The following is a 27,823-nucleotide window of genomic DNA, read 5'->3' as shown; positions in this document are numbered from 1 at the left end:
AATGGGATTGATCGTGGAAGGGAAATCATGATCATGAAAATACAATAGACGCCTGTGATTGAAGCAACCGCGACCGGATATATGTAGGCTCATTATATACAGATATCTGCTAGGGCTCACCAGTTTTCCAGGTTCTGTCAAAGTCAGTCCAAGCTCCAAAGCAGCTAGATGCAGTTACATCCACAGGGCTGCGAAAAAAAACTAGGGGTGACATTGAGCCATACTTATCGACCAAGTGCTGAGCGCTAAGCACTGAGGTACCGAGCTGCTGCCGTGTGGGCCAAGCTATGGCAATGTCGTGCCTCTTCTAGAGTGCCTGGTAGCTACGGTCGACCAATGACAAAAAATCTCTTGAACCCCGGACAGTATGAGGGACGCCTGGCCATGGAGACACACTAAGGATCGATCCATTCAGGATAGCATCGCATTTCCGCCGACACAATGAGCACTAGTGGGATTCCGGGACGGTGAGTCATGATGAATTTGAAAACATACTTATGGTTCATGATGATAGTGGAACAGCTGAATCTTGATGAAATGAGTCTTCAAATTTCAGCCATGATCAAATACCTATATAATCATTATCCGCAGTTGCAGCGCACCTTGAACCGATAAATTTCCCCCGCCCAGACTATTATGACTGCATACCAAATGAACTTGAACTTTGATTATATTTCATCTTCTTCCTTCCATCCCCCGTTCTACAGATGTAGCGATGAGTAAGCGATATGCAAGTAAATGTAAATGTACGTGTATGAAAAATGCCGCGGTATGACCTGAGTACAATTGCTATCTATGCGCGAAAAGATGGTGAGGCTGGGGTTGAGCGGATTAAAGTATGGACAAGAATAAGAAGCACGAGAATAGTGACGTATAAACAAACGCAGGCGGAGGCACGAGGGTATTAGGGCGATAACGCAGGGGACCAGCGAGACAAAAGTAGCTCGATGACATAGGTTGAGTGCGACAGGAGAAGGAGCGTGAGTACATGTATAATTCCACAACAGATAGTGCGGATGGATACGTGGAGGATGAGAGCCACCACCAACGAGCGGAAATCCAGAGGAACCATACAAAAACCAGAGCAAGGAAAGCAGTAAGCCAGCGCGATAGTTGAGTAATGACCGAGGTGTACAATTCAATAATGAGCGTGGTAGACTGAGAATAACCAATAGATACTAGTATGAGATTGCCGAAAACGCGTGCCGGCGTGTTGAGCGGAAAGCGACCCATTGCACGTCCTGGAGTCCATGGTCCCCTATTTGTCAACTGTGAAAACCATGTTAGGGTCCAGAAAGATGATTGAACTAATTTCGCATACCTAAATGGCACCTATTGTGCCCTGCGCCAAAAGCCCCTCACGGTGTTAGTGCGGGTCGCCTTCATTGCCGAAGGCAATGGAAGCCTCGAAACCAGTGCAGTTGGTTCATCAATTGACATAGGTGACTTCGGTTCCATGGTCAAAGAGCTCGGGAGGTATGGTGCCCGAGGAGTCGGCACAATAACTTTTGGCGATGGAGCGAACTTTGACGGCGGAGGTGGAAGTATGGATGTTGGCGGTGCATTAGAAGATGTAGGATGGGGAAGCCGCGATGATGAAGACTGCGAAGCAAGCATTGATGCTAATTTTGATGGGGGCATGAAATTTGTGGGCGGTGGTGGGATCCTCGACGTATTTGGGCTCGCCCCATTTGGGATACTGGAAGAAACAGCTACCGTGCGGGGAAGGGGAAGTTTTGAAGGAGTTGCCACGGCCCGAACCTTGGGTGTTTTTGGCCGCGAAGATAGTTTGAAGATCGACTTAGCCCTACTGGGTGTAGAACTCGGTATGGGATGAATAGAGATGGGCGCGTCCAATGCGGCAGATGACACAACCGAATTCCTGGAAGATCCAGATGCTAATAGTAGAGACAACCGTGATGCACTATGACTTGCGATGGGCGACGAAAGTAAGGACAGCTGTGATGCTGCAGCGGAAGGAGCCTGTAGAGAAACCAGAGACGTACTCCGGAAGGATGTGATAGTTGAAGCAGATTGGGGAATAGGCGGCAATGTGTCATCCACCGCGGTGGCGCGGGAAGGAATTCTCGATAATGAGATAGTCGGCACCGGTGGTACCGCCTCCCCATTGCCCATCGCACCATCGGCTGCGAAAGACACACGTGATGCGCCGAATGACGTCCGAGTAGGCGACACCGGGAGCGGAGGAACCTCCGCCAAGGACGACACTGGTGGACGCTGAGATACAAAAGAAGCACGGGATAAAGAGAATGATGCCCGCAGACTGGCTAGGGATGATTTCTTTCCAATCGTCTTTGCGGGTTTGATGACTCTTTCGTCTGTATCCGAGTCGTAGTCATAGTCATAGTCAGTCGAGACTGTGACATTGCTATCTGAACGACCTGGTGAGAGTTTCGAGATGAAACTAATAAGACGGGCGCGCTTGCGCGGGGTTTTCACCTCCTTTGATATCTCTTTGTCCTTTTTGCCCTTTGAAGGAGTTCTAGACCTCAGGAATGTCCCCGAGGGTGTCGGGGTTGGATCGGAAGGTGAAGGAGTTAGTGATGCCGTCGTTGCAACTGACCATCTGCTTTGCAGGTCTCCCGAGCTATTAGTGGACGAGCGTAAGCGCTCAGATTGTGCGGCATCATCATTTAGGCAATCCTTCGAGTCCGAAAGGGTGGCGGGATATACTGTTAAAGAAGGTGACGCAGAAAACGCGAATTCAGGCGTAGAAGCAGGAAATATAGTGGTACTCGGTGATACGGGGAATGCGGCTGATGAAGGAGATACGGAAAACGCAGTTGTCGATGGTGATACGGGAAGTGCCGTGTCGGATGGAGATCTCGGAAATGAATCATCACCGCGATCCTCGGAATGAGGTGCCTCGGGGAAGCGTTCAGCATCAGGGGATGCTGGCAGCGCAATATTTTCCGGTAAGCAAGGAGCGAAGGTCGCACTCGCAGGCGACGCAGGAAAACTAGTGCAGGGACTCGTAAGTGCAGTTTCGCGAGAATGGGCGTACGAGAAATTAGAAAGCGTAGGGGACGGGTATCCTGAATCACGATCATCATGGACCGGTGACAGGAAAGAAAGCTCTTGTTCATCCTGAACTTTCATATTTAATGATTCCATGCGTCGGAGGAAAATCGGATCGGAACGCTTGAGGTCTGAAATAAGTTCGTGTTGGGTGTCGCCGTGAACGATTACGGAAACAGGCAATGGTGGTGTAAATATATCTTGTGGTTGGCTCTGATCAGACGACAACGTGCTTGTGAAGGAAGGCAGTCGCGAAATGCGCATCGATGAGGACCGTGAGCGCATGACACGTGACGAAGTGGACTGCGTTGTGGACGTCGCTGGTGAGGGTGGCGGAGGAGACGGTAAAGGCTACATAAGCAACCGAATTTTAATTCGATAAATAGCGGATCAGAAATGGAAATACCTTGTCCATGTTCTTGCGGGGAGTTGTAGAACTGGACTGCATTTTCCAGTGAGACATTTCCTGCACGAGGAAACGAAGTGCACGCTCCCGTTCGCGCTCTTCCCTGACCTCGTCCTCAGCATGAGCCTGATTAGTAGGGGAGATGGGGAAAAATAGAGCATCGTAAGATGGACAAGACTCTGGTGTTGAGGAAGATTCTACCGATGAGCGCGGTAGGAGGGGAGAGTCGGGTCTGTCTGAACAGAAAGTACGGTGGGCTCCCAATGAGGAAGACGGTGAAGGTGAAGGAACCCGGGAACAGCCGAGAGAGGGACTATCATCTTCGTTGACTCGGGTGTCTGACTCGGAGAAAGCAAAATCATACTGGTGCTCTATCCAAGAGTGGACACGGGCGTTGCGTGTAGTTGAGTTATCGGATAATAGCTGACGGAGGAGGGCGGTGTAAGCAATGTCATCTTCAGACATGCTGGCAGTCATGATGACTGGGGACGAAAATGAAAAAGGGAGAACCGAGTCAGTCCATTTTATTACAGGTGCGGCAACTTGCATGCGGGCCTTTTCGTTAGGAAAATCACATAAAGTTTTGTTCCAAAAAAATGCGGGTTAGCTAAGATTGGCCTTCCGATCTTTAGATCTGTAACGGTGCTGCAATATTATTTTGGCTTCTAGACTTTCCATTTTCGGATTCTCAGCTTCCGAAGCTAACATAAGCGGAACCCCTCAAATTTATTCAATTTCTCTGTCTGGTCTTACTACACCCCTGCAGAGAGAAGGTTCGGCAACATGTCGCATCCCTCTGACCATTCAACTTCTTTCCTCGTCGAGGGAATGTCATAGTCGACAGAACCTGCCATGAAAAATGAACCAAGGCAGGATTTCTTTTACCGAGGACTCAGATGACCTCCAACAAGCGGCTGTCGGGTGCGATAAGCAATTGATGCGGATGGCAACAGTCTACACACGGCACTTCAATACTCCTCAACCCAAGCTTCCAGCTCGTAGTGTGTACCTTTCCCAAGCCTTGGTCTTCTGAGATACACGCAGTGGGCAAATCAACACCCGCCCTGACCTGCCCTGACTAGCTATAGTTTCGGCCTCGCAAACAGCGGTGACTTCTATTCACGACCCGTCTCGCATCAGCACCTTGAAAGTTTTTAAGCTCACGGCGCCTCAAGCTGCAAATATTATCATTGTCATCTGTCCCCACAGCGATCAACTGTGGGGTCCTACAGGGTCTAGTTACACCCAACGTCCCTTGCAACATTGCCTCTCCACTAATGACAGCTCTTGAAAAGCCCTGAGAAGCTTGTGGGTCCACGTAAGGAAGCCGCTTCCACTCGATGCCGTTCGGTCGGGTCCGCAGCGGAAAACATACGTGATGGTCCAGTGTCCACGATTATTATATATCTCCCTTACTAGCTAGTCCCCCCGGTTCACCTGCTACCAATGAAATGCTATCTTGTGATCGCCGTTTCGCGTTTGTTACAGTCGGTTGAACTATGTCCTGCGTTTATTGAGGCACCACTTGGCACTTCCGAACCCCGCCAGTACTCGCTGGTGAGTACGTTACAAAGGCAATGATTATGAACAGGCTACTATTGCATTTTGACCTAGAAATTCAGAATACAGCAGCAGAACAAAATTGCCCTTCTACAGGCGACGGTCCGCGTACTCCAAGCGACAGTTTCGAGGTGTCGGTTGGAACACGCAAAAATTTTTAGGTCCGCTCAAGTTGACATGTGAGTTATGCCATCATTACGACTATCTCAAGCGGAACTTGTTGCTGATCATTTCGTGATTCCATTCCCGCCTACGGTCAAAGTAAGCATATTTAACTATCTACCCTGACAAGTGTTTGCCGCATCATATGATAGGCTCTACGGTGCTTTTCTTGGTCAAGACATGAAATGTTTTTACTGCAAAGAGCACAGCTATTGCGACTAACCAGGTTCCGCAACTCGGTAGGGACATCATTACTATAAAGTAATCACTCAGGATTGCCCCCAAGCGCAACTTATTGCTGATCATTCCGTGATTTCATTCCCGCCTAGTCAAAGTCAGTAGATTTATCTACCGTGACAAGTGATAGGCTCTGCGGTACTTTTGACAACGCTTGGCCCGAAGACATGAAATGTCTTTAATACAAATAGCACAGCTATTACAACCAAGCATGTTCCGCAACTCGGTGGGGATCGTGTCATCACTCAAGACTCAAACGTAACTTATTGCTGATCATTTCGTTGATTCCATTCCCGCCTACCATGAACTTCGGCCAAAGTAAACATATCTGACTACCCTGACAATTGTTTCATTATCAGGACCATGTGATAGGCTCCACGGTGCTTTTGACGATGCTCGGCCAGGACATGAAGTACCTTTAGTGTAAAGGGCACAGCTATTGTGACCAAGTTCCGCAACTCGGTAGGGATATGAATCTTTTTGCGCATCCAATAAAATCATAGCTAAGGCATGCGATGAAGATACGTAGTTCTGCACCACAGTTAGTTTGACCCATCAAGGCGGTCACATTCATAAGCAGAGCTCGAAGAGCTGCTTTTCCCTGGCTGCGACAGAATTACGTAGTACATGTTGTTCGGACCCCAAAATCAAGATGATCAACATTTCGATGCTCTGCTCTTTCATATCCATGTCACCATGTGTTGACTGGATGGATGACACTACGTGACTACAATTCAGTCTTTCTCCGTCGTACATGTCAGCCTCATAAGCTCACACGCTAAACATGGCTTGCACGTTGCGTGATCCAAACTGTTGAAACCCCTTTAAAACTAGCTTTCGGGTTGCTGGAGATGGCTCTTCGTTCTCGAGCGGGTGCCACTCCGGATCTATCACGTGACTATGAAACGTCCGCGGACCTAATTCTAGGTAAGCAATTCGTGTAGGCCGTTTATCCAGGAAATTAAAAGGCCTTGCCGCTCATCACGTTTGAGCTCTCGCACTGCGATAGTCGCGGGTCGACTTGAAGTGTAAATTCTATGTGATCACGAAAATTACTGTGAAACATGAATTTATGTTACACACTGTTAGGCCTAGAGCTTCCTCGAACACACACATAAAAATTCTCTCTCTCAGGCTCTGGACTCTGGAGTTAGATGTGATTCCGCCGCGTAGATGTGAGTACTAATCACATCATCAGCTGAGGCACCGATATGAGCCACAGTATAACTTGTTGATCACTCTACTCGGGGATAAGGACACCAAAATAACGCAGTCCTGGACGGAAATTCTCTTTCTGTGTGGCTTCTACCCGCGAAGGAAACGGATTGCTGAAATTCGCTTCAGATATAAGAAAGAGTTGGTATTGATAGGTACTGATGGGCCTGGTTGCAGACGGTGCAGAACCTAGATCGCCGAACAGTGCCTCGCAGAGAACTCGGGTTTTTACGAGTTTCGGTCTTACAACTGAGGGTTCCGACGTTGCGACAGCCACTATCTTTGGCGAGTCCATTATACTTCCCTCGGAATCGGTCTCCACGCGAAGGGTCAGTCCGAAAATAGCAACCAGTAGGTCGCATCGAAGCCAACACCGACTTTGGTGGACCTCGGAACGTCATCATACGGGGTTAAGTTGAAAAGACCAGCAACCTGAAGGACTTCTTGAAGCCTGTCATCTGATGTCGACCATGCCGACCAATTGGCTTGGGACTAAAGCGAGAATCAATGAAAACTGTGGATAGGTAATAAAGAAGAGATGTCAGTCTTCCTCGTGTGGCCAACCTAGCTAGGAGACTAGGTTCCCTCCGAGACATACAAGGTTTGTGAACACACTGTGCATTGCCCTAATGAGATAGCGAACTGCGCCTTGATAGACGGAATTGGGGTTGCAAGTGCAAATCTAGCATCTTCAGTAAAATTTTTGTGCCGAGCGCGCACTGCGGCCACCACTTGATCTGTGTGCACCGACGCGTAATTTCATCTAAGTCCTATCATCGCACTAGTACTCCTCTGAACTAGTAATGCACTGAGTCTTGAATATAAATGAAATTACGAACATTGCCAAGAGCCGAGACTGATTTAATGGTGCTCCGAAGAAGGATTATTGTATAATAGCACAATTGACTCGGAATATGGGCGGCTGATGGACAGTCTCAAGGTAAATATTAATGTTGGATGTGGTGGCGTTTTATTTGTAAGGCATCGCATTTGCCTTGTGAGTTGATACGAAGCTGAAATCAAGTGGGGGACCACGTTGTGACGGTGGCGGGGACCGCGGGACATGAGTTTGACACGATCGGCGTGAATCTCCGGGTTGATTACTAATAACAGTCAAGTATAGACCCTACGATGTAGTCACACTTGACATAAAACAGTTAGGACGAGGTGCGTTATTAACGCGGATTCTTCCTATTGCTCTCTTAATCCCAAACTCAATGATAGTCGTACAGGTTATCATGATCTTAGTCGGGACGGCGTTTGTATCGCACAGTTTTTTGTCGCTTGGCACAGCTGCTACTAGCGACTACGCGTCTTCGATCAATGCCAGATTGAACTTTCATTGACGGCGCTCGCAAAACTCTAAAACATGATTTTCAGGCTCCAGCCTGAGGGCGGTCTATATAGTAGCTGCTCTGTCAACTCCATCATGGTCACCGTGTTACGGCTCAGGGACTGACTACTCGATCGACATCTGGCATTGATTTCTTCCAACCCCATACAATGATAACGCTCCAGGGCCTGGACTCTGACATTTATCAAAAGTGAGCTCACCTCAAAGCTCATCTCCACATCGTCTCACTGCATATCGTTATTAATTGCAGTATGTAAACACTTCGGTTCTTCACACTATCACGATGCCACGGAAGGTCATCCCTTTACATAGTGTCGAAGCCAACCTTGCATGGACTGAAAGCTGATCCGATGACAGTTCCTCGTAACGCGTAACATGAACGGTGATATCCATGATTGCTTCTCAACTTCAGTTCTGTCAACTAGTTGAAGATATCTCTCGAACAAAGAAACGCACCTTTCCTCATAAGCAACTGCTTAATTATAATTTCTCGCAACACTTAATATGAACGGTGATGTCCATGATCACTTCTCACCTTCAGTTCTGTCAGTCTCGAGCGAGGAAACGCGTCCTTCCTCACAAGCAACTGCTTAACTATAATTCCTTCTGCTCGGTAGTATACCTTGAACCGAGGAATGCCAATCACGGGATACTGGCGCCAGTGTGTCGACAATTCAAGGCTTATCGAGCTCCCATTTTCGACGTAATCCCTGGACTGTCAGTGTGCCACCCAACTCGGTAAGACATACAAGGGTCCGCCAACATTACTCATAACCGTTTCTTGACGATGTTCAGCGTAAACATTCAGTAATCGGTGGCCTCACTTGTTTAGTGATGACACTTCCCTGCGAAGGACCTACTTCGTATGATTCAGCCAATAATAACGTGTTCGTGAGCGTTCGACGTTCAACCTTCAACTGTCACTGACAACAACTTTCCTGTGCTTGCTCGCCCGATGATTTGGCATGATCCAACTTGAACGAGCTCCGACTCCACTACATCAGGCAGGTCGCCGCACTAGTATGCATTACAGGGACAAAAAGATATGACGGAATATTTTTTCCCTTCCGTTCCAGATGCGGGCAGCCTCACGTATTCCCTGTGCTTCTTCAGCCTCCGAGTTCAATACCGGAGTCGCAATTAATTATGTTCGGCACGCACTCGCAATCGTGATTATAACAGAAATCTTATCGCTCTTCGCTTCCCTCGACTTTACGGTGCTCTCTCAGATGTTTGCGGTCATCCGTTCTCATTGCCGGCACCGATCCACATCGTGCATCGACGTGGCATCATGCCATGAAACACTTATCTCACTACAAGGGGCAGTCCTACGAATTCCGAATCGAAACCTTGATTTTGCCATGCTCCCAAAAAATATTGCCAGATTGAGTTCTGCAAAATTTCGGCGGGGGGCTTGAAAGGTTCAGAAATATTCAACTCAACTATGTAGGATGATCCCATCATGATTAGTAAGTTCATCAGTGTCTCTAAGGGTGCTTGTTGTCATACCCTGCAGTTGTCAGGGAAAAGAGAGCAGCTCCCTGTTTCGTGATTCAACCATCTGTAGACCAACCTAGTATGCTCTGCATGACAAGCGCACCCTGAGGGTGGCATTCACAAAATGATTGATACCTTGCCCAAAAAAGAATCATCATTCTCTTGATGTGACGCAGATAGTATTTGCAATGGAAGTTCTTCTGCAGCTCCTAGGCTCCCTAGGTCTATCATTCACATAGCCTCAATACCAATTCGTAATCTTGACAGGACACTAATTGGCACTGGACAAAGGGCCGACCAAGAAGTGGTGTTCCAAACAGAATACCAACGTCTGGGCTCGATTGAAAATTAGTATACAATAGCCGCACCTAAGGAGGCCGAGTAAAACAAAAACAGCAAGGATTTCAAATCATATACCCGAGAGAACGGCCACGTACCAAATTGCTGCGATCTCCCCAACGATCAGAAAAATCTCTTCATGATGATCAGGAAGGTTCAAGACAAAACCATAAATTTGAATACAAGGCCCATCAGAGCACCCGTATGTGAACCGAAGCCCTCCGGGAGTGTGGACCGAGTCCCTCGTCTCAAATTCGAAATGGAGGAAGTTCGGGAGATAGATGTAAGGCGCATGGACTCCTATGGACTTCATGGTCACCGGCGTCTCGTGAGGCAATATTGCAAAATGAGATATGATAGGAATCATAAGATGTGATCCCACAAAGTGAACTGCCACGTTGCAATCGTCGTTCGTCATGGGTCCCCCACGGGGCACGCGGAAACATATGGATCTGTATGTGATAAAGATAGCCAGAACATTGAATTTCATGTAACAGTCTCGAAGTACCAGAACTTACTACAGTCTACTCTAGCCAACTGGGTGCATTATACCACCAGTGACAAGTGAAGGTGAGTCCAGGACTGACCAGTACTGTCGCCGACGGTTGACCTCACCAAATGGCATGGATTGCTCACCGGCGTGCAATTTTTTTTACCTTGACATCCACGCATTTTGGCTCAAATTGAAAAAAAAATTGGCCATAAGTCAACCATATAGGTTTACAGAACCCTCAATCACTCACATCATGACACATTCTTAGAGTTCCGACAAATCTAGCTTCAAGTTCGTTGTCGTGGTTCAACAAGTAGTAGGATGACTAAGCGCGTATCACAGGACACACAGACTTGACACTGACCCCAGACAGCGCGCGCTCATCACGGTCGGCGACGTGTGGGCAGCGAAAAACTGGAGAAATGTGTGGGCGGGGATACATAGTTTACATAGCTAAGCAAATATTCTTGAGTCAGATAAAGCGAGAAATGCGTGCCGTCATCATGAAAACAACTAAAATGGTGGCACCATGCCAGGGAAACATGATTTGCTGCAGAGTGCTACAGAGCACTCTGTAGTACAATCCAACCCACTGATCGGCGGCTGTCATGCCCTGCCCCCTACAAAAAGAGGTTCCTGCCAGCAAAATGTTCTCTATGAGACAATAAACTCTCTGGAATGTCATGGGGCGCATCGCTTCCGAATCCGAAAGGCAGGGCCGGTTTTTCCGAATCGAAGCACTTTTGTTTTCAGCATTGACGTGAACCATTGAATATACGGAGACACACCGAACGTGTTTTGTAGTGAAACAAAATCGCGCCGAGACCTGGGATAGATTCTACGTACTGTAGTTGGCTACTATTTTTCCGCATGGATAACAGGTCTCTTCCTCCTCCCGAGCCGGCGTACGGCAGGTCAGGGGGGGGGGACGTTACACCCAGTGAAAATCGACAAGAAATAGGCAGATATGGCATGTGTTGATATAAATCGAAGAAGTTTAAAATTGAGCTTGTAGATTCGATCGTCATGTTTCGAAACAAACGGCACTTCCGAGACGCAAGAGGTCGAGGAACTTTTGGTGTTTGATAAATTTTCGTTCTGTTGAATTGGATACACGCGCTCGGAAATTCTTCCGTGTGGCCCAGAAAGCAGTATTGATACATATTGATAGTACTGAATGAGATTTCGCTGTTAGTAATTGTTATTAGGGTATAGTAGGGTCCTCGTTCTGCCCGCTATCCCACCTCTGGTACCTCCCTCCCGTTTCCCGGACCACCCCTGGGACTGCGCCAGGATCCTGCTCTTAGTCATTAACGTCGGCGCCATCGCTGGCTTGCACCATCGAAATAGGACCAAGCTAAAAAGACTTCACTAGTAGAAGTCATAGAACGAGCATGATCCTACTCACCCCCGCCGCGGCCTTTTTCTTATATTCCCAGTGCACTATCATTACGTGTCCTCAGAGTGAATGCAAAGTTCTGCCCTCCTTGATGCTAGTTGACATGTTGCCCCAATAGAGGACAAATGATGTAGCACTTGCTGGTTCACGCTGGTGGCCATGCGACAATGCACATGACATCAGGGATGATAGGGGGACCACCAGGCGAGGAACTGGTCGGTGCTAACCGCGGACGATTCGCGGAGCGCGCAACAAGAGTTTGCCATCGCACGGATGTTGAAGATAGGCTGCTTCTCCGTTTCAGAAGTTCAGAGCAAACTTTACAACAAGAAAAGGTACTATACCTATTGTGAAAGCGTGACTTCACGCGCGCATCTATAAGTAGCCATGAATCCATCAGAAGTTAGTGCCTCATCACAATGATTTTGGGTATCTCGGCAAATACCATGTTCGTAACGCCATCGACGTCACCAACATCCACATTCCGAAACTCTGAATCGCTGCTAAGGTATCCGAGGAGGCGAAATAGCGGGGGTTGTGATGCAACAAATTGGCGCCAGAGTAAGAGCGACTTGAAGAGACGGCCGGAAAGATCAGGCAAGAAATCAGAGAGAACCGATCATCGTGACACGATTAGGAAAAGAAACAGAAGGTCTTCAGGTGCAGTGATATTTACCAGTTGATTAATCCTGATTCATGTTCGCGAGAGTTTCGAGGGAGAAGTTGACCATTGTGTTAAAGATACAGCCATTGCCCGATTGTATACACACACGGCAGTAATGGCAGGCCTCAGCGACGCAATCTCTGGCTGGACCAAGTAGAAAATGAGTTCGTCCGGCGCAGAAACGGCAGTCACAGTGAGGGAATCAACTGCTCGTCGCTCTGGGCTCGTAGGACGAATGGCATGGTGGGCAGGTGAAATGGTTCAATTAGTGTTCAATTGCACTGATTCGGAATAAAGCAGATGAATGGGGCACAAGTTGTGGACTTACACAAACAATACGTACATGCACAACGCATGCATATGTCACGGTCAAAACAATCATGTGATCGAAGTCTGGACGTGTAAACACTGCAGTAAAATTTCTTAGATTTTGCACATCTCTATCCACCAGCTCTGCGTCATGATCAAGATAAGAGTACAAGTTCCTGATTTTTGCGCGTCCTCAACAACATATTACCGTACACGCCATTGTCAAACAAATTTCCCAATGAAAAAACATGAACATTCAATCCTCATACACAATGTCATAAGCCATGTAATCCGTGTGCAGCATACAAATGATTGAGCGGGTATCATACATGTGAAAGAGCTGCATCAAAACATCAAGTCAGCACTCCCGCAAGTCATACAAACACTGAGGTGCGTACTTACTCCGTGTGTGTTCTCAAGAAGATTCTTGCGTGCTGGAACGCAGGAGATCGTTCAGCACCCTGACTACCGTGCCCGCAGCTTCTCGCACGATATCTCTATCGCTCTCCTTGACTTTTGGCAGTAGCTGAGTCTCGAACCGATCAGGATGCCATCGTCTGATGTTCTCCTTGATGCGGTCTTTAGGAGACTTGTCGGCAGGATGCAGAGACGATAACATGTAGGCCGTGATGTAAGGGGCTGTCACATCATCGGGGCCGCTTGGCCGTTTGAACACAGGCCACGGGAAATCGTCCCATATCAAAACGCCCAATACACCAGATATCTGCAATTTATCCCACTGACCACGGTGGTGTTCGAAAAGCTTGATAGTGTCCTGCTTTCCCAAGGCCTTTCCAGCCTTCAAGAGTCTTTCCTGCTCTAACTTGGCTTGCTCCCGACGGAATTGTTCCTCGCGCTGCTGAGCCTGTTCAGCCTGACGACGGTGGAACTCAGCTTCTGAAAAAGGGGTAGGACCGGGTGTCGATTTGGTGTTCTGCTGGGCTGATGGCGTTGGTGGTTTAGGTGTGCTCGGTGACTGCGAGCTAGCTGTCGAGCTCGGTCGAGTCGAGGACGTCCAGGCAGAACTGCTACGACTAGTACCGGTCGATCCAGAGCTGCTCCTATCTGTGGGCGGACTTGGTCCAGGCATGCTACGGTCGCTACGATTAGGGATTGGCCAAGGTCCAGTCGAAGACGAAGAAGACTGAGATTGAGAAGTAGCCATCTGGGGAGGTGGCGTGGGTCGACTAGTCTCCGGTGGATAATAACCCCAGGACTCCCATTCAAACCTTTCCTGTCTCTTCTTCTCTTCTGCACGCTGGCGGCGTATCTCTTCTTCGCGCTTCCGAAATTCATCCTGCTGAACCTTCTGCTTGTCGTCTGATTTGCGGATCGCCTCGGCCTCCCGGCGAAGCAACTCTTCCTCCCGTCGCGCAAGTTCCTCCTCCTTCCTCTGTATCTCCTCCTCTTTGGCGCGTGCCGCCGCTTCTTTGAGCCTAGCGTCTTCCTCCTTGCGTTTAACTTCATCTTCCTTGCGTTTCGCCTCCATAGACTTTCGCGAAATCTCTAGCGCGACACGTCTCTCTTCTTCTTCTAAACGCCTCGCCACTTCCTCCTCCTGTTTTCGGAGGTCGTCTGCCCGTTTCCTGGCATAAGCCTCCTGTTTCTTGACCGCCTCCTCTTTCATCTTCGCAAGCATCTCCTTCTGCTGGATTTCGTTCTCCTTGCGTTTGGTTTCCTCTTCCTTCTTCCTCGCATCCTCCTCCATTTTCCGGATCTCGAGCTCTTTGCGATCGGCCTCTTCCTGTCTCCGCCTAGCTTCCTCCTCCTTGTGTTTGATCTCATCCTCCTTCCGCTTGGTTTCCTCCTCCTTGCGTTTAGTTTCTTCTTCCTTGCGCTTGAGCTCCTCCTCTTTCAGCTTAGCCTCCTCCTCCCGTCTCGCATCATCCTCCCTCCTCCTCAATTCCTGCTCACGCCGAGCAACCTCCTCCTCCCTCCTCCTCAAACTTATACTATCCTCTCTTTGACGTATCTGACGCTCATCATACTCCCGCCACTCAGCATCCTCAAGATCCATATCATACTCCCTCTCCGACACCTCATGGTGCGTATGAACAACAGGCCGAGCAGTATAATACCCACTCTCGCCCGCATTATACCCATAACGCATGTCCTGCGAGGACATTCTCGCGCGTAAGTTGGAAGACTGCCAACTGCGGGGGATTTCTTCTGGTGTCTGGGGAGAGCGTGAGGTCTCGTAGCGGGTGTCGTACGGCGAGCGTGAGGGACCATTCCAGCCTTTGGGACTCGGGCTGGACTGGAAACCGCCATCGTCAAACGTGAACGATTTCTTGGTCGCGATGGGTCTGCTGGCTGAGGGTGGGGGGCGAGCGCTGTCTGAGGAGCGGGTGTAGCTTGGGCTGTCTGCGGGGCGAGAGTATGCGATGGGAGCTGTAGAGCTTGTGCTCTCCAAGGGGCGTGTGTATGGGATTGCGGAGCTTATGATGGGTGCAGATATGGGCGGTGGGTAACGGTCGTCTAGCCGCTGAGTAGCAGTTGCTATGCTAGCGCGAGCTTCAGCATAAGTGTAGGACGTCGTTCTCTCTCTATCTCTCGCCCTATCTATGGAACTCCACTCTTGTTCGATAGTTGAAATGCGCTCTCTTTCTCTCTCCAACGCACTGGGTGTGATATCGTGCGGTTCGGAAGAAAACGGGATGTTGAGCACTGATGGTGCCCGATAGGAAGAGGTAGTGCTCGCCGTGCTTCCACGACGCGCGATACTGAAAGTATGAGACATCTGAGCGTCTTGTTCGGGTGTGATAGAAGGGTGCCAGAATTCTGGGAGCTGTCTAGTAGAAATGCTAGCTTTGCGGCGAAGACTTCCGCGTCTGATGCTGTCCTGAGCATCGGTAGCTGAACGAGCAGATCTAGGCATGTCGTCTAGTTCGTCGATGGTGGGTGAAGGCTTTGGGCGCTCAAAACCTCTATCTGTGGTATCCAACGTAGATGGTGGTTTGTATGAACCCACTCCAGTACTACTAACAGACCCGGCACGAGCCTTGCCGGTATCGCGAGGTGGTGGTACGTGGTCTTCCTCAAACTCCCGACTAGATAAACGAGGGAAGTAATCTGCCTCGTGCTCTAATTCCGCGTGCTCGTGTGGGGTCCAAATATGTTCTGGAGAACGGTTAGAACGGGATATTGAAGGATCTGTGATAGGCTGCGAAGAAGAAGAATGAAGAGCTTTATCTTTGCGTTCTTTTTCAATCTTGTCTAGGATGGCTTGTTGCTCCTTTATCATCGTATCTGACCATTCTTGATCCAAGACCTGACCGGCAGCCCAACGGCGTTCTTGGCGTTCACGCTCTAGGGCGATACGGAATTGCTCCTCGGCAAGATTACGGATGTTCTTCATGGTAGCGAGGTGCTCCTCGGTCAAGCGTTCGCGCTCAGGAGCGCTGACTGGGGCTCTCTTGAGGGTGTCATGTAGGTTCTGTTTAGCTTCGTCGACCATGGAACGCAAGTTGCTCTCAATATCGAGTTTGAGGCGACTCTTCCATTGTTCATCAGGCTCGAAATCAGCAGGGGATTGATTGGTAGATGATTCAGTGGTAGTTTGAAACAGGGTCGTCATGACGTGCCTGTAAGAGATAGATCAGCAAAGTGCGACGAGATTGAGTAGAATAGTTTGAGTACACTCGAGGAGAGTCGCTGGCTTTGGCGGATTGAAGAGGATAGTGAAATGGAGTTGGAAATGATGTGAGATGACCTCGAACACTCTGTTTAGAAGACGGCTAAGTGTGATTGCGACGAGCCTGTGATGTGATTACGCCTCGTGTTGGGGCACGCGTTGGGGAAGTTTGAATATAATATAGGCGGACGGACTTACGCAGCTGGTAGAGGACCAGCAGCATTCACGATGAAGCTGGTAGATAGAAAATCAGGGTAGTAGAGGGCTGAGAGCAGATATGATCAGTGATCACTAGACATGAGGATGAGCTGATTTTCGATTATAAGACTATGTACGTTTAGATCATTTGATCTGAGAAGAAGAGAATGCTTACCCCGTTACTAGAACGTAGATTTCTGGCGTTACCAACGGTTAAGCCGATGATGTCGAAACTGCACTGCTAGAGCAGAGCAGTAGAAGAGAGCTCGATGAGCTGACCACAATTAGTAGTATCCAAGATACCCCACACGCTTATTATCGTTGCATCTTTTTTTTCTCTCGGTACTTCTTACTTTGAAGCCTGATTAAGTCCCGCGCTCACGAAAAGAATAGCATGCACAATATTTCAGAGATGGTTTGAAGGGAATCGAAAGGTTGAAACTGTCACCGAAGTGAGTCATCGGTTGTGGCAATGCATTCACTCGAGAGCCGTGTTACCTCAAGTCACATACTTGGTGGGATACGCTCTCAATGATGGGAGAATTTCTTGATAAAGGGACAGCAACAAGTACTGTGCGCTGTTGTGGTCGGCTTTAAAGCTGAATCTAAATCAGGTTGGCCTCGAGGTAAACACGAGGCTTGTGTTGAACCATCTTCTAAAAAATAAATACTCATACACTGGTAAAACAAAACAAGCTAACTGATCACAGAAGTTGTCTCACCCATGCACCGCTACTAATAATTTCACTCGAATCCCAGGCAGCCGTGTTCAGCCGTCCCTATCATGGATCAATCCTAAACTCGATATCACCTTTTTCTGGAAATTTGGGAATTGCCATCCCTCAGCGCTCCTTATGCTACACGAGTCACTAATCAAACCACATACACCAAAAAATAAACATACATCTTCCCATCTCCCTCTCAGTCAATGCCTCCAAAACGACGAGCAGCCGCAAAGAGCACTCCTGCTCCAGCAAAGCCTCCTGCTCCTGCTCCTGCTCCTCCTAAACAAACGCCACCTGTCAAACAAGCACCTCCCCCTCCTCCACCGCCTCCACCCATCGTCGAATCCTCCTCAGCCAAAGTTCGCAAAGAATGGCTAGATTTCATCTCTACTTGGTATGAGCCACAGAAGAAGAAACTCCTAGACCAACTTACTAAAGAACTCGACGCCAAATACAAGAAATCAACATCTAGAATGCAGCAGAACGCTCGTCACTCAGAGTTGGAGAATAAACTCTCAGAGATCACAACTCAGCTGGCTGAACCCGCTCATGAAGAGTGGAACAGTCGTCTCGCTGCACAGCAGCTCCGTGTAGACGATTGGACAGATATCACAGAACAGGAACAGCAGTCTGTCATCGACGTCTTCAATGCTTTTTATGACGACAACGAAGAAGATCATTCCACAACCCCCTTTGACACCGGTGAAATAGAGGAGCCTATGGTCTCGGCGGTTGAAGAACCTCAACTTGGAGATTCTTCTCCCTTCTTAACAATCCGTCAATCCCCACCCACACCCATCACAGCCAATTTTCAGCTTGTCAATCCATCTTCCTTCTTCACGGAAACTATTTCCCCCGCTAAACAAGCCAGAAAGTTGCCGGAGCTTGCCATGGTACGTCTTCAATTTGTTATCGTGACGTGTCAGCCTGACATGGTGCTGTGCGCAGGACAACCTTGCAACCCTGAACAACCTAAGCACGGGTCGCACCCCAGCTGACACTAGCTCAAGCACTAGCGCAGTATTTGGTTTCCAAGGCTGGGCCTCCGAAGCTGCCTTGGCACTCCCCCAAAGCGCATCCCAATCAAACAGAAATCGCGCCACAGATAACATATCCCGTCAACCATCCTCCACAGCATTCGCATCTTCTCCCTTGTTCTCCTCCCAAACCGCTTCAAACAACTCCCCCCCTCAACCTACATCCATGTCACCCCTAACTGCCACTCGCAATATTCTCCCAGGCCAACGCTACATAGGACCTGTTATCGCCGAAGAGGAAGCCGAGCCGATCGATGAAGAACTTCTCAAAGCCAAAATGGCCGCCGATTTCCTCGAGTTCAAGATGGAAGTCCGGATTCAGATGATCCAGCAATTTCACGCTAAAGCATCTGCTATCGAGATCGAGCTCGCCAGGCAGCTCGAGAGCAGCAATAGCACTAGCTCAAAAGAGAGCAGACTGCTTACTTTGCACGAACACGAGGAGAACATGATGTCGCTTCGCGAGTCCAAGGAGTTAGAGAGGAAGAAGCTGTGTGATAAGGAACGCGATCGGCGGTTGCAGGAACATAGGTTCCTCCAGCAGGCCGCTGCTCAGAAGGCGATTAATCAGACCCGCTTGAACGCGAGCGCTTCGTCTTCCAAGATACCCCCCACCTCCCAGCCGGGATGGACGACTCATGCTGCTCCCAAACTCGCTAGTCAAAAAGAGAACCTCTCCACGGGCAGCTTGCCTACGAAGCTTGATCCTCCCAGCATGCTCAAGAAGTCTGCTAGCGCTCGCTCTCACGATATCATACCTGGCTTCGACGAAGCTGCGTTCGTGAAGGCTCAGGCAGAAGCTGCGAGCTTGGCGAAAGGAAAACAGCCCGCCCCCACCCTCAACCGGCCTAGCGCGCTCAAAAAGGCAGAAATCACAAGTTCGCACGACGAGCCTGTCGAGCCCGTCATTCCATCCACAGCTCCCACTGCACATGCCACAAAGGGCAAGAAGGGCAAGAAGACGCAAGTTGACGCCCAACAGCCCAAAACCGTCACTTTCAACGAAGAGCCCGGTACCGATGCGGAGCCTCCTCCAGCAAAGGGTACAAAAGGCGCTCGGGGTTCGTTGTCTGTGATGATCGAGGAGGAGCCGGATGAAGACGCTGATCCCTTCTCTACGTGGAACCCAAAAACTGCACGAGCTACTACGCCTGCGCCTGCTAAGAAGGGCAAGGCTGCAGTCGTCGCTCAAGAGGTGGTGGTTGAGCCAGTTCCTCTTGTAGCTTCCACTCCTGTCTGGGGTTCGGCAGCGGGGAAGAGAGACAAAGCCCCGGCCCCACCTGCAGAACCTACGGAAGAATCATTCCAGACATGGTCCGCGCCGGGGAAGAATAATAAAGGCAAAGCCCCTATTATACCCGCAGAACCCATGGAAGATCCTTTCCAAACGTGGAACGTGCCTAGGGGTCCGGTGTCGACTAAGAAAACAAAGGTCACTGTTACAGAAGAGGCTGATGAAGAGGCTGGACCGGCTGCTGTTGTTTGGGGTGCTGGGCTCAAGGGTGCATCGGCGGCGGCGAAGAAGGTGGTACCGCAGCCAGAGGCTCGTCGCGGTGCTCAGTCCTCTTCCAAATCTGCTGTGGTCCAAGATGCTGTTGAAGAAGAGGAGGACGATGAAGATGATGATGAGGAGTGGGACCAGATCCGGCCCGCGTCCGCCATACCAGGGAGCCTGGATACTACTAGTGAAGCAGAAAACGACGCATGGGGATCTTCCTACTGGGGAAACCTCTCCAACGGGCAGCCCATCTCACAACCCACAAACGAATCCGCTTCCTATTGGGCCAGCCTCTCCAAGGCGCACACCAATGCAAGCGAATCTGCCCAACACATGGTGTGGACGCCATCAATGGAAGCAGAAGAGAGCGGCGACGAAGAAGATTTAGGCGAAACCATGGAGAGCGCCCTCTGGATGCAATACGCCATCAGCGGAGGCGAGATCCCTGGCTTCGAGGCGCCTGACCCGCAGGAGGACGTTCATACCCATACCCACGCACACGCTCGTGTGAAAAGCACCCCCGCCGCTACTGCTCCGCACAAGAAGACCACCAACGAGCCAACCATGAGTATCTGGGAGCAAGGGAAAGGGAAAAAAAAATCAGCGCCGGCGATCGAGACTAGGATAGAAACGACTCATGCTGCACCACAGCAAGTGTCCGCGTCATCTAGCGCTCGGACGGCTCAATGGCCAAAGGCCAAGATGGAGATGGAGAACTGGGCTTCGCGCCTTGGCCAAAGCTCAGGCTCAGCTAGACATTTGTAATCTTTTTTTCTTTTTTTGTTCGTTTCATGATAAGACGGACGACTTGCAATTATTTTCTAATGCTGTGATCACTGTTTGATTGGGTTTCTTTTTCCGCTATATTGTTTTCGCGGCTTACTGGTTAAGCCCTTGCTTTTATCGTACTAGTTAAACTGTTCTGTTTGTTCTAATTGTCAAGTTTCATGTTGTATCTGTCGTCAATCGATTTGCATCGTTGTTGGTCCTTGCGCGTGAGGAGTCTGAGCGAGCAAACGGGGAAAACGAGGCAGGTCTACAGTGTACGAAGCACTAGGATACCATCTCCGTAGGGACCTCTATAGTACAAATTTCGATGTCCAATGAAAATTCTGTAAGGAAACAAGCAAAAATAAGCAATTTTTCGAAATTTCCCATTTTGTTTCAAATTTTCCCGTTGGAAAAAAAATTACCCCATGCTCCCTAGACCCTGTTCATCTCCCCTGGACCATTCATATGCCTCCTGTGGCAAAGAAAGCTGCTCGAGCAAAGAAGCAATGAGATTGTCGCTGATGGCAAATTCTCAACCGCGAAAACACTGGTTCCACAATGTCTTGACATGTGCGATGTTTTGATCATTCACCGTTTTTTCCGCAAAGCTTGGCATTATATGGATGCTTACTGGTATGTTTACTGTCGAGTAATCGTGCAACGCTGAAGTTTGAACAGTAAAGGACTCGACACACAACAAGCAGCCTTCGCGGTTAAGAAGTACTGCTCCCACCGTCGTGTTGGGTTTGCGACAGATATTTTGACCACGCTGGATGCTCAAATTGCGAGCAGATGGCTTCTGTAGATCATCTGATTCATACTTACTATCGTATACCTGCTCAGTTACCCAGAAATACCATTTCTTGCAACATGTTTCAAATTTCGTTGGAAAATTTTTCAACACCTTGATTTTCAAAATTCTAATGAGATAGCCTTAATCTACAAGTAAAAAGATTGCATTTGTGCTACTCTACGGTACAAAGCGGTCAAATCTCGAGGACTAGATACATTTTCAAGTTCGGGCCAATCCGAGAGGCTGGAAAAGTGCTTCGTACACTGTAGTAACGGGCCATGCATTACATAGCTACGGCGTTATACTGATACGTTAACGGGGGCGTTCTAACGCACATTGAGTGGACCTCGTGCTACTGTCGCAGTATACGTATGGACTAGTGGTTGATCCAATTTCAGAAGGAAGCCCGTTTATAAGGTTGAATTTGAAACGTATCATTATGTAGTCACTTTGCGTTAACTTGAAATTTTTTCGCATCGTAGGGATGGTCCCGAGAGTGGCGTTGTTGGAAAAGTTGGAATCAGTCTGTCCCCGGTCCCGAGCTATGACTCCGCGGGGCTTGGGGCTCTGGACACTATAACATGGAAAACCATGGTATCAGAAGATGAGCAGGCGCCATCCTCAAGTCAATGGGCATTGTCGACACATGTGAACCTCATGGCGAGCGGGGTTCTGTTATTATATTACAACGTTTCCCCGCATTTTGCAAAATTGAGTCATGAATGCCCTGTCGAAGATAACTGACTTTATCAGAGCAAAAGCGAGCGATGAGCATTACACATGGCGCCATCGCACAACAAAAGGTTGGTATCTCGATCCTGAGATTCAGATGAACAAGAGCCGTATGGGAGATCTGTGAGTTAATCTGAGATAGTAGGAACGTTAATGATTTGTCTTGCGGGTCTTGAATGAAGGGAAAGGCAAGTCTTCTGCGCTCAAGCGATCCACAAAATCATACACTGCCTGGTAATCTTCCACGTTATTGAGCTACCAGTCACGAAGACTGCATAGTTTTCAAGTAGTATAAGGCTGATGTACATCCCGGACCTGTATATCTGGGACACACTGCATAGTCAATCGAAAAGCAGTATGATCGAAATCAAAAAGTAAGATAGCAGCGATAGGACAAAAAGAGAATCTGATACTCAAACTACCTTCTTGACCTCCTCTGCAGGTTTCCTCCGCTCAAGGACCTCGACCCACTTCTTCGGGAACCAGCCTTCGTGGCCCTCACGCGTCCGACCTTTCCACCACTCACTCTCCACCTCTAACCGTGGATCTACCTCCACACCAGTACTGGGATCCAATTTTCCCATAATAGCGACGATTTCATTTTCCTTGAGCGCAAGCTCAGATGGAGATGAAGGCGTGAATGGATATAGTGCTCGTGCAAAAGTAAGCGTCGACGGATCAAGGGGACCTAGGGGACCACCAGGACCAATTTGTGCCTGCTGCTGTTGCATCGCACGTTCGTTGAGGATTTTTATAAGCTTTGTCATGGCGTATGGAACGCCAAAGATAGCGAGCAAAAATATAATGATGGGTTTTCGGCTAGGTTTGACAGGAGGAGGACCCATTGGACCATTGACGGGCTTTCCGCTAATGAACTCTCTAAATTCACCTTGTATGCTTGCAGAACTGGGACGGCCCGTGATGAGCTCCTTCATCCACCGTATAAGACCAAATAGGCCTAATACACTGCCCAAAGCATTGCGGAGGTGGCTAAACTGTTCGACGACGCCGACCATTGCAAAAAATGAGCTGTGCGTCGCCATAAATGTAGACTCAAGCATTTGTGCTACACCCGAGAAGGTCTGGACGATAGAGTGGAGGAGGGAGAAGGTGTGTTGGGTCGTAGTCTCGAGGGTCTGCGAAAGGGAAAGATTGTTGGGATCCATACCAGGATACATGCCCATTCCACCCATTCCGGACATTCCTGGCATTGCACCGTACATACTGTTCATGTTGTTCATGCCATATCCACCGTAACCGCCATACCCAGTACCGTAACCGCCGCCCATTCCGCCATAGCCACCGTACATACTCGAGCCATATGGTGAGGAGTACGTGGACCCAAAGCGTGAGTAAGGCGAATATGGTGTATTATATGATGGTTGTAAAGAATTGTATGGTGCAAGGGTAGATGTAGATGGATTGGAGAAAGCTGGAGGACGAGCAGGCACTGAAGGGGGTTCTGAAGAAGATAAGCTCGTCGTAGTTGACGATGATGCGGCAGAGATAGTCGTTGCTGGGGCTGCTGCTGCTGTGCCCCGCTCCCAAGGTTTTGGTGGTGATGCCATAGCCGTACTCACTGTTGCCGACGACGACAAGAGACAAGGATGCGTGTGAATATCAAACCGGCTAACGCCGGCTTTCAGGTAGGTCCCAAAATCACATTCAAGTTTGAACTGTAAGTTTATAACCGGCTTTTCCTGAAATTCTACAATATTGTTTCGGGGACAAGCATATTCCTCCCACGTCGCTATTCAAAGGTTTCCCTACTGGCTCTCCGTCTCTTTCCCACCGACGAATCGAACCATCATCCGACGCATTCATTATATCGCAACTGATGCCCAAGCAAGCAAGGCTCCATGTGCGTTTAGAGTGACCCTCGATGACAGACTCTGGCATCAAGTTCTCTGTTGGACGTTCTGGCTTTGATTTTTTCACCATGTGGTCCAAGTATTCAAGTATTGTGGTTCCCAAAGTAGGACTGACCAACAGATGTGCCATTCGCGGAACAACGGGATATCCACCACAATATATATTTAACCATGAGTTCGCCGCCCCTCACTGCAATTTCATTCCTCGTTTAGTCGCACTCCTGGTAATAAAGGTCTGTTCCACGAGACCATCATGAGCGTGCCATCCTGATATTAAGGTTTACCATCTAATGTCTTAAATTGATGCACGCTTCAGTCCTATTGAGTAAGCTAGTGGGTACCACAGGATGATGTTCCCAAAGTGCGTCCTGGAGGTGCTGTGCACCATATGACGGTGGATCCTTCGCGCTCGTCCGATATATCGGTGAGTGCATTAGCGCCTCTCGTTGTCCTTTCTGTTTTGCTGATGTGCTTGATTCCCCGCTTCGCTGACCATAATTCTAAGTAAGAAAGGACGGTCCACTTCCAGATGGTTGGACAATCAGGGTGGAGGCTAAGCTCGATGATGGGTAAAGTCAATAGTCAAGAGATTATGGAGCTGCTTTTGCATGACATGTCCGTGAGCGCTCGTCTTGCGCTGCATGCTAGTGGCAGTGCCGCTGTTTGAAAGTGACCTCAGCTCGTGAGTCCGTCTCGTTCTTGTACACTATACATGATGGTGCGCAACAACACTCCCGGACATTCCAAGTCATCGATACACCATATGTTACGGTGTGAGTGTCTGAGGGGCCAGATCTTTATCCTTTAGAGTCGGGCCACCACAAACCAAGTCGCATGGAGTTACGTTCGCATTGGATATCGAGTTCTCTGCACAGAAGTCCACGTTTACCAATGAGAGCCGAGTCCAAGACAGCGGAAACGACTCTGTGGGTGCTTGCCGTGTCTGGATCCTGGGACGGTGGAACAGCCTGAGGAGGTATTGTTGCGGATGAGGGTCGTAGTAGTGAAGTGACTTTGAGAGAAGTAGGGGGCTAGCTATAGCGAGCTGTTAAACAAGGAGAGTACTCTGTGTGACTGAGTATGCATCACAAATGTGGCGAAGACGTGGATTTGTCTGCGGCGAAGTGTGACTGAGATGGATCAGCACGCAGGCCCGCGTCTGAGAAGATGACTGTCATGTCAGTTTGCTGTCCGAAGCGCAAGAACTTGAGAGCAGTGTTTTAGTGACACGGGAAACCCCGTTCTGTCACGTTACTAAGGGCAGCTTGTCCGTGGCTACGCTACGGTGGCAGTACTTGCTATGATATCTGACAGGCTACAGCTGAGCACTACGCAACCCGCATGTAAGGGACGGACTGTTGATCCGTGTCCAAATTTCCGTAGTGGACCGATCATAGCCTATTGGTGGCAGTGTTGCTATGACTGAAATAAATTCGGCTCAAGCACTTAGACTAGGTCACGTAACCTCTCGAGAACAGCATTGGCAATAATTACCTGAAACTTCCATCTCAAATTTGTGTGAAACGACTCAGTTCCAATCTGATTGATTGCCAGTGATGTTCACCATGTCCTTATAAGAGCGTTGGATGAATGATATGTCTTTACCAACGCTAGTATCTTTTTCGTTCACGAAGTTCGCAGATCCAGTATGATCTCACTCTCAAATATCACTACTATTCAACGGTCAGAAATTCTTCACAATCCAATCCTCAACTGTTTTGTAGGTTCGTAGAGTTTCAGAGTCAGATGATGTTTGGGGCACCTCATTATCTTTAACTTTGCTTTGGTTTGTCAGTTGCATCCTCTACTGGAGTGGTATATGACTGGGGTGAGCCGATCACTTCTTATCACAGGAATTGTTAATGATCATTGTATTCCAGCACTGAAATTTGAAGAGGAGGTAAGTTAATACCATTACCGGCGCAGCTATTTCACGGAGACTCATGCTTTTATAGTTTGAACTTGTCTGGGTGAGTTCAAGTCCATCTCAGAAGCACAACAGGCCAATGCGATTCATTCTGGATAGAGACGCAGCTGGTCCCTGATGAATATTCTATATATTTGTGTGAGTAGCTCACATTATAATTTACAAATGCGGTCGACAAGTACTTCGTGCTGATAGTATATATCAGGTGCGCTACATCGGAATACTATTTTCTGTGTACGTTTGCAAGGCTACCAATATGTCACTACACTACACTAATGAAACACCTCGCATACCCAGCATTAATATATTGAGTATGTATTCTCACATATATTATATTCGCTCCTTCTGACCAGCAGCATACAGTAAGTCTCCCATCAATCTCGTTAACAGATGTAGTGAGTGTTCTACCAATCATAGTTCTGTTCAATTAACTCGACTCTGCAATCTACGTAGGAGTGAGTGAATTTCTCAGCCACATTCAAGTTCTTGAATAAACATGACGACTACGACAGATGTCAGCTCATTTAGTGCATAGAGTCCTCAAAGCCCACCAGTAACATGATTTTTCAGGCACTAATCTTTACTTAATGAAGATATGGACACCGGTCATCGTAAATGTCATGCTTGGCGGTGAGCCTTGGGCTCTAGTATCTCCCTTATGTTGACTTTGTTAATATATCACCCAAGTTATCATGATAGCTCGGATACATGCCATGTATCAGCGATCTAAAAGGGTGCTCATCCTTCTCCTTGTAGTATTCTTGGGTTCCATGATTGCCACCGGAGTGTTGGCCGCCATAGGAAGCAGACGTGTTTCAGGGGGTAAGCTTTAATTTGTATGACAGCCATAAGCGCGTGCAACTCACGAATACCAGAGGAGCTCATCATTTCTGGCAACAACATATGCGTTTTTGTCTACAAAGCACACGGCTTTCGTCTGAATCTCAAGACTTGGATACCCACCTTCGTTTGGGAGATCTTCGCCTTTTGTCTTGCAGTTTGGAGTGTCATACAGAACTTTTTGGAATTGCGACGGTCGCAGACAGGATCGGCCATAGGAGATTATCTAGCGGTGTTGATGAAAAGTCATGTGCTGCACTTTCTAGCGTGAGCTGCATGATTCGTTATCATCGTGTTTCACTGAAGTTTCGAATCTACCAGCATTTCTGCTTTGTTGTTCTTTAACATTGGCTCACTGATTCCACATAATTTGGTGCGCTGATCTAACTACTAACTTATATCTGACCGTCCCTTATCATTTTTACAGTACTCATCTGAAATTCAGATATACTTTGGCATTCTTCAAATTATTCAGCCCATTCAGATGTCTGTACTAGGACCACGTCTCATCCTTAGCGTTCGAGATTGTCATGCCAAGCTCGTGGCTCGCTGTGACGAAGGACCTAGCATAACTTCAGTGGCTTTCGGAGGTGACAATGTGTAGTGCGGGAAACGATTTCGGTAATCAACCATGCCATAGTGCTGTGCACGCGCAGGGGGCATGTATATTTTGCATGGAGTTTCGTTATAGTATTTTATAAATGGTGTTTTGAATTGATTTCAGAGTATACATATATGTATAGTGACTGTTTTGTTAAAGCTTGGTATTTCAAAACCCGAAGGATTTGGAAGATAGAGCCGGGTTGCATTGACAGTAATCACATCTAGTATACTAACTGGTGCCACCTCTGAATCCTGGAAAAGAACGGTAGAAAGAGGAGGAGCTAAGAAAGTCAGGCGCAACCTACTTATATGGTTGGGCAGACTCGGAGAGGGTTGCAAGGTCATACAGAAAGTAAAGAAGACTCAGGCTGGAGAAAGTACTAAAGGCATGATACCACTTAAATGAGCTTTATATATTAGTATCAGGTGAGCAAGAAGATGAACAAGTTGAGGTGACCACTGACGACACTCACCAATGCTCGAGTTCTTATTGGTCACGGTAAGGAGTATTTTTGGATCT

At 48.4% G+C, this 27,823-nt stretch overlaps 7 protein-coding genes across 7 annotated transcripts; 3 read left to right on the top strand and 4 right to left on the bottom strand.

Moving 5' to 3' along the window:
- Positions 1-1,456: 1,456 nt before the first annotated feature.
- Positions 1,457-2,242, top strand: EDB93DRAFT_1105055 (uncharacterized protein; the record flags this gene model as incomplete). Its single annotated transcript, XM_041447471.1, has 3 exons — positions 1,457-1,814; positions 1,842-1,904; positions 2,025-2,242. 3 exons carry the CDS (start codon positions 1,457-1,459, stop codon positions 2,240-2,242), a joined length of 639 nt encoding a protein of 212 aa, XP_041306363.1.
- EDB93DRAFT_547748 (uncharacterized protein) lies at positions 2,063-4,030 on the bottom strand. Its single transcript, XM_041456683.1, has 3 exons — positions 3,446-4,030; positions 2,461-3,390; positions 2,063-2,402 (listed from the first exon to the last, which is right to left on the bottom strand). Exons 1-3 carry the CDS (start codon positions 3,992-3,994, stop codon positions 2,289-2,291), a joined length of 1,593 nt encoding a protein of 530 aa, XP_041306362.1. The 5' UTR covers positions 3,995-4,030; the 3' UTR covers positions 2,063-2,288.
- A 167-nt stretch (positions 4,031-4,197) lies between these two features.
- EDB93DRAFT_1338084 (uncharacterized protein) lies at positions 4,198-5,826 on the top strand (the record flags this gene model as incomplete). The annotated part of the gene is made up of 8 exons (XM_041455382.1): positions 4,198-4,446; positions 4,534-4,678; positions 4,934-5,002; positions 5,102-5,184; positions 5,217-5,266; positions 5,370-5,428; positions 5,596-5,662; positions 5,764-5,826. The coding sequence occupies exons 1-8, from the start codon at positions 4,305-4,307 to the stop codon at positions 5,824-5,826; spliced, it is 678 nt and encodes a 225-aa protein (XP_041306361.1). The 5' UTR covers positions 4,198-4,304.
- Positions 5,827-9,489: 3,663 nt separating this feature from the next.
- EDB93DRAFT_1154045 (uncharacterized protein) lies at positions 9,490-10,504 on the bottom strand. Its single transcript, XM_041449810.1, has 2 exons — positions 10,328-10,504; positions 9,490-10,261 (listed from the first exon to the last, which is right to left on the bottom strand). Exon 2 carries the CDS (start codon positions 10,225-10,227, stop codon positions 9,880-9,882), a length of 348 nt encoding a protein of 115 aa, XP_041306360.1. The 5' UTR covers positions 10,228-10,261; positions 10,328-10,504; the 3' UTR covers positions 9,490-9,879.
- A 2,504-nt stretch (positions 10,505-13,008) lies between these two features.
- Positions 13,009-16,485, bottom strand: EDB93DRAFT_547537 (uncharacterized protein). Its single transcript, XM_041456682.1, has 3 exons — positions 16,314-16,485; positions 13,077-16,258; positions 13,009-13,014 (listed from the first exon to the last, which is right to left on the bottom strand). Exon 2 carries the CDS (start codon positions 16,249-16,251, stop codon positions 13,090-13,092), a length of 3,162 nt encoding a protein of 1,053 aa, XP_041306359.1. The 5' UTR covers positions 16,252-16,258; positions 16,314-16,485; the 3' UTR covers positions 13,009-13,014; positions 13,077-13,089.
- A 559-nt stretch (positions 16,486-17,044) lies between these two features.
- Positions 17,045-20,890, top strand: EDB93DRAFT_1153973 (uncharacterized protein). The gene is made up of 2 exons (XM_041449809.1): positions 17,045-18,124; positions 18,180-20,890. The coding sequence occupies exons 1-2, from the start codon at positions 17,435-17,437 to the stop codon at positions 20,529-20,531; spliced, it is 3,042 nt and encodes a 1,013-aa protein (XP_041306358.1). The 5' UTR covers positions 17,045-17,434; the 3' UTR covers positions 20,532-20,890.
- A 1,208-nt stretch (positions 20,891-22,098) lies between these two features.
- EDB93DRAFT_1153969 (Peroxin 13, N-terminal region-domain-containing protein) lies at positions 22,099-23,702 on the bottom strand. Its single transcript, XM_041449808.1, has one exon. The coding sequence runs from the start codon at positions 23,628-23,630 to the stop codon at positions 22,476-22,478; it is 1,155 nt and encodes a 384-aa protein (XP_041306357.1). The 5' UTR covers positions 23,631-23,702; the 3' UTR covers positions 22,099-22,475.
- Positions 23,703-27,823: the final 4,121 nt, after the last annotated feature.

Source organism: Suillus bovinus, assembly GCF_016758785.1.
Source record: "Suillus bovinus strain UH-Sbo-P2 chromosome Unknown EDB93scaffold_39, whole genome shotgun sequence".
Taxonomy (NCBI): Eukaryota; Fungi; Basidiomycota; class Agaricomycetes; order Boletales; family Suillaceae; genus Suillus; species Suillus bovinus.
This window is presented reverse-complemented; position numbering and strand designations above follow the sequence as displayed.

Coding starts and splice junctions, on each gene's coding strand:
- EDB93DRAFT_547748 (XM_041456683.1), bottom strand. CDS start 3,994: ATGCAAGTTGCCGCACCTGTAATAAAATGGACTGACTCGGTTCTCCCT. Junction 3,391..3,445: donor CCCGCAAGAACATGGACAAG/GTATTTCCATTT, acceptor TTGCTTATGTAG/CCTTTACCGTCTCCTCCGCC. Junction 2,403..2,460: donor ACAAAGAGATATCAAAGGAG/GTGAAAACCCCG, acceptor AACTCTCACCAG/GTCGTTCAGATAGCAATGTC.
- EDB93DRAFT_1154045 (XM_041449810.1), bottom strand. CDS start 10,227: ATGACGAACGACGATTGCAACGTGGCAGTTCACTTTGTGGGATCACAT.
- EDB93DRAFT_547537 (XM_041456682.1), bottom strand. CDS start 16,251: ATGACGACCCTGTTTCAAACTACCACTGAATCATCTACCAATCAATCC.
- EDB93DRAFT_1153973 (XM_041449809.1), top strand. CDS start 17,435: ATGCCTCCAAAACGACGAGCAGCCGCAAAGAGCACTCCTGCTCCAGCA. Junction 18,125..18,179: donor AGTTGCCGGAGCTTGCCATG/GTACGTCTTCAA, acceptor TGCTGTGCGCAG/GACAACCTTGCAACCCTGAA.
- EDB93DRAFT_1153969 (XM_041449808.1), bottom strand. CDS start 23,630: ATGGCATCACCACCAAAACCTTGGGAGCGGGGCACAGCAGCAGCAGCC.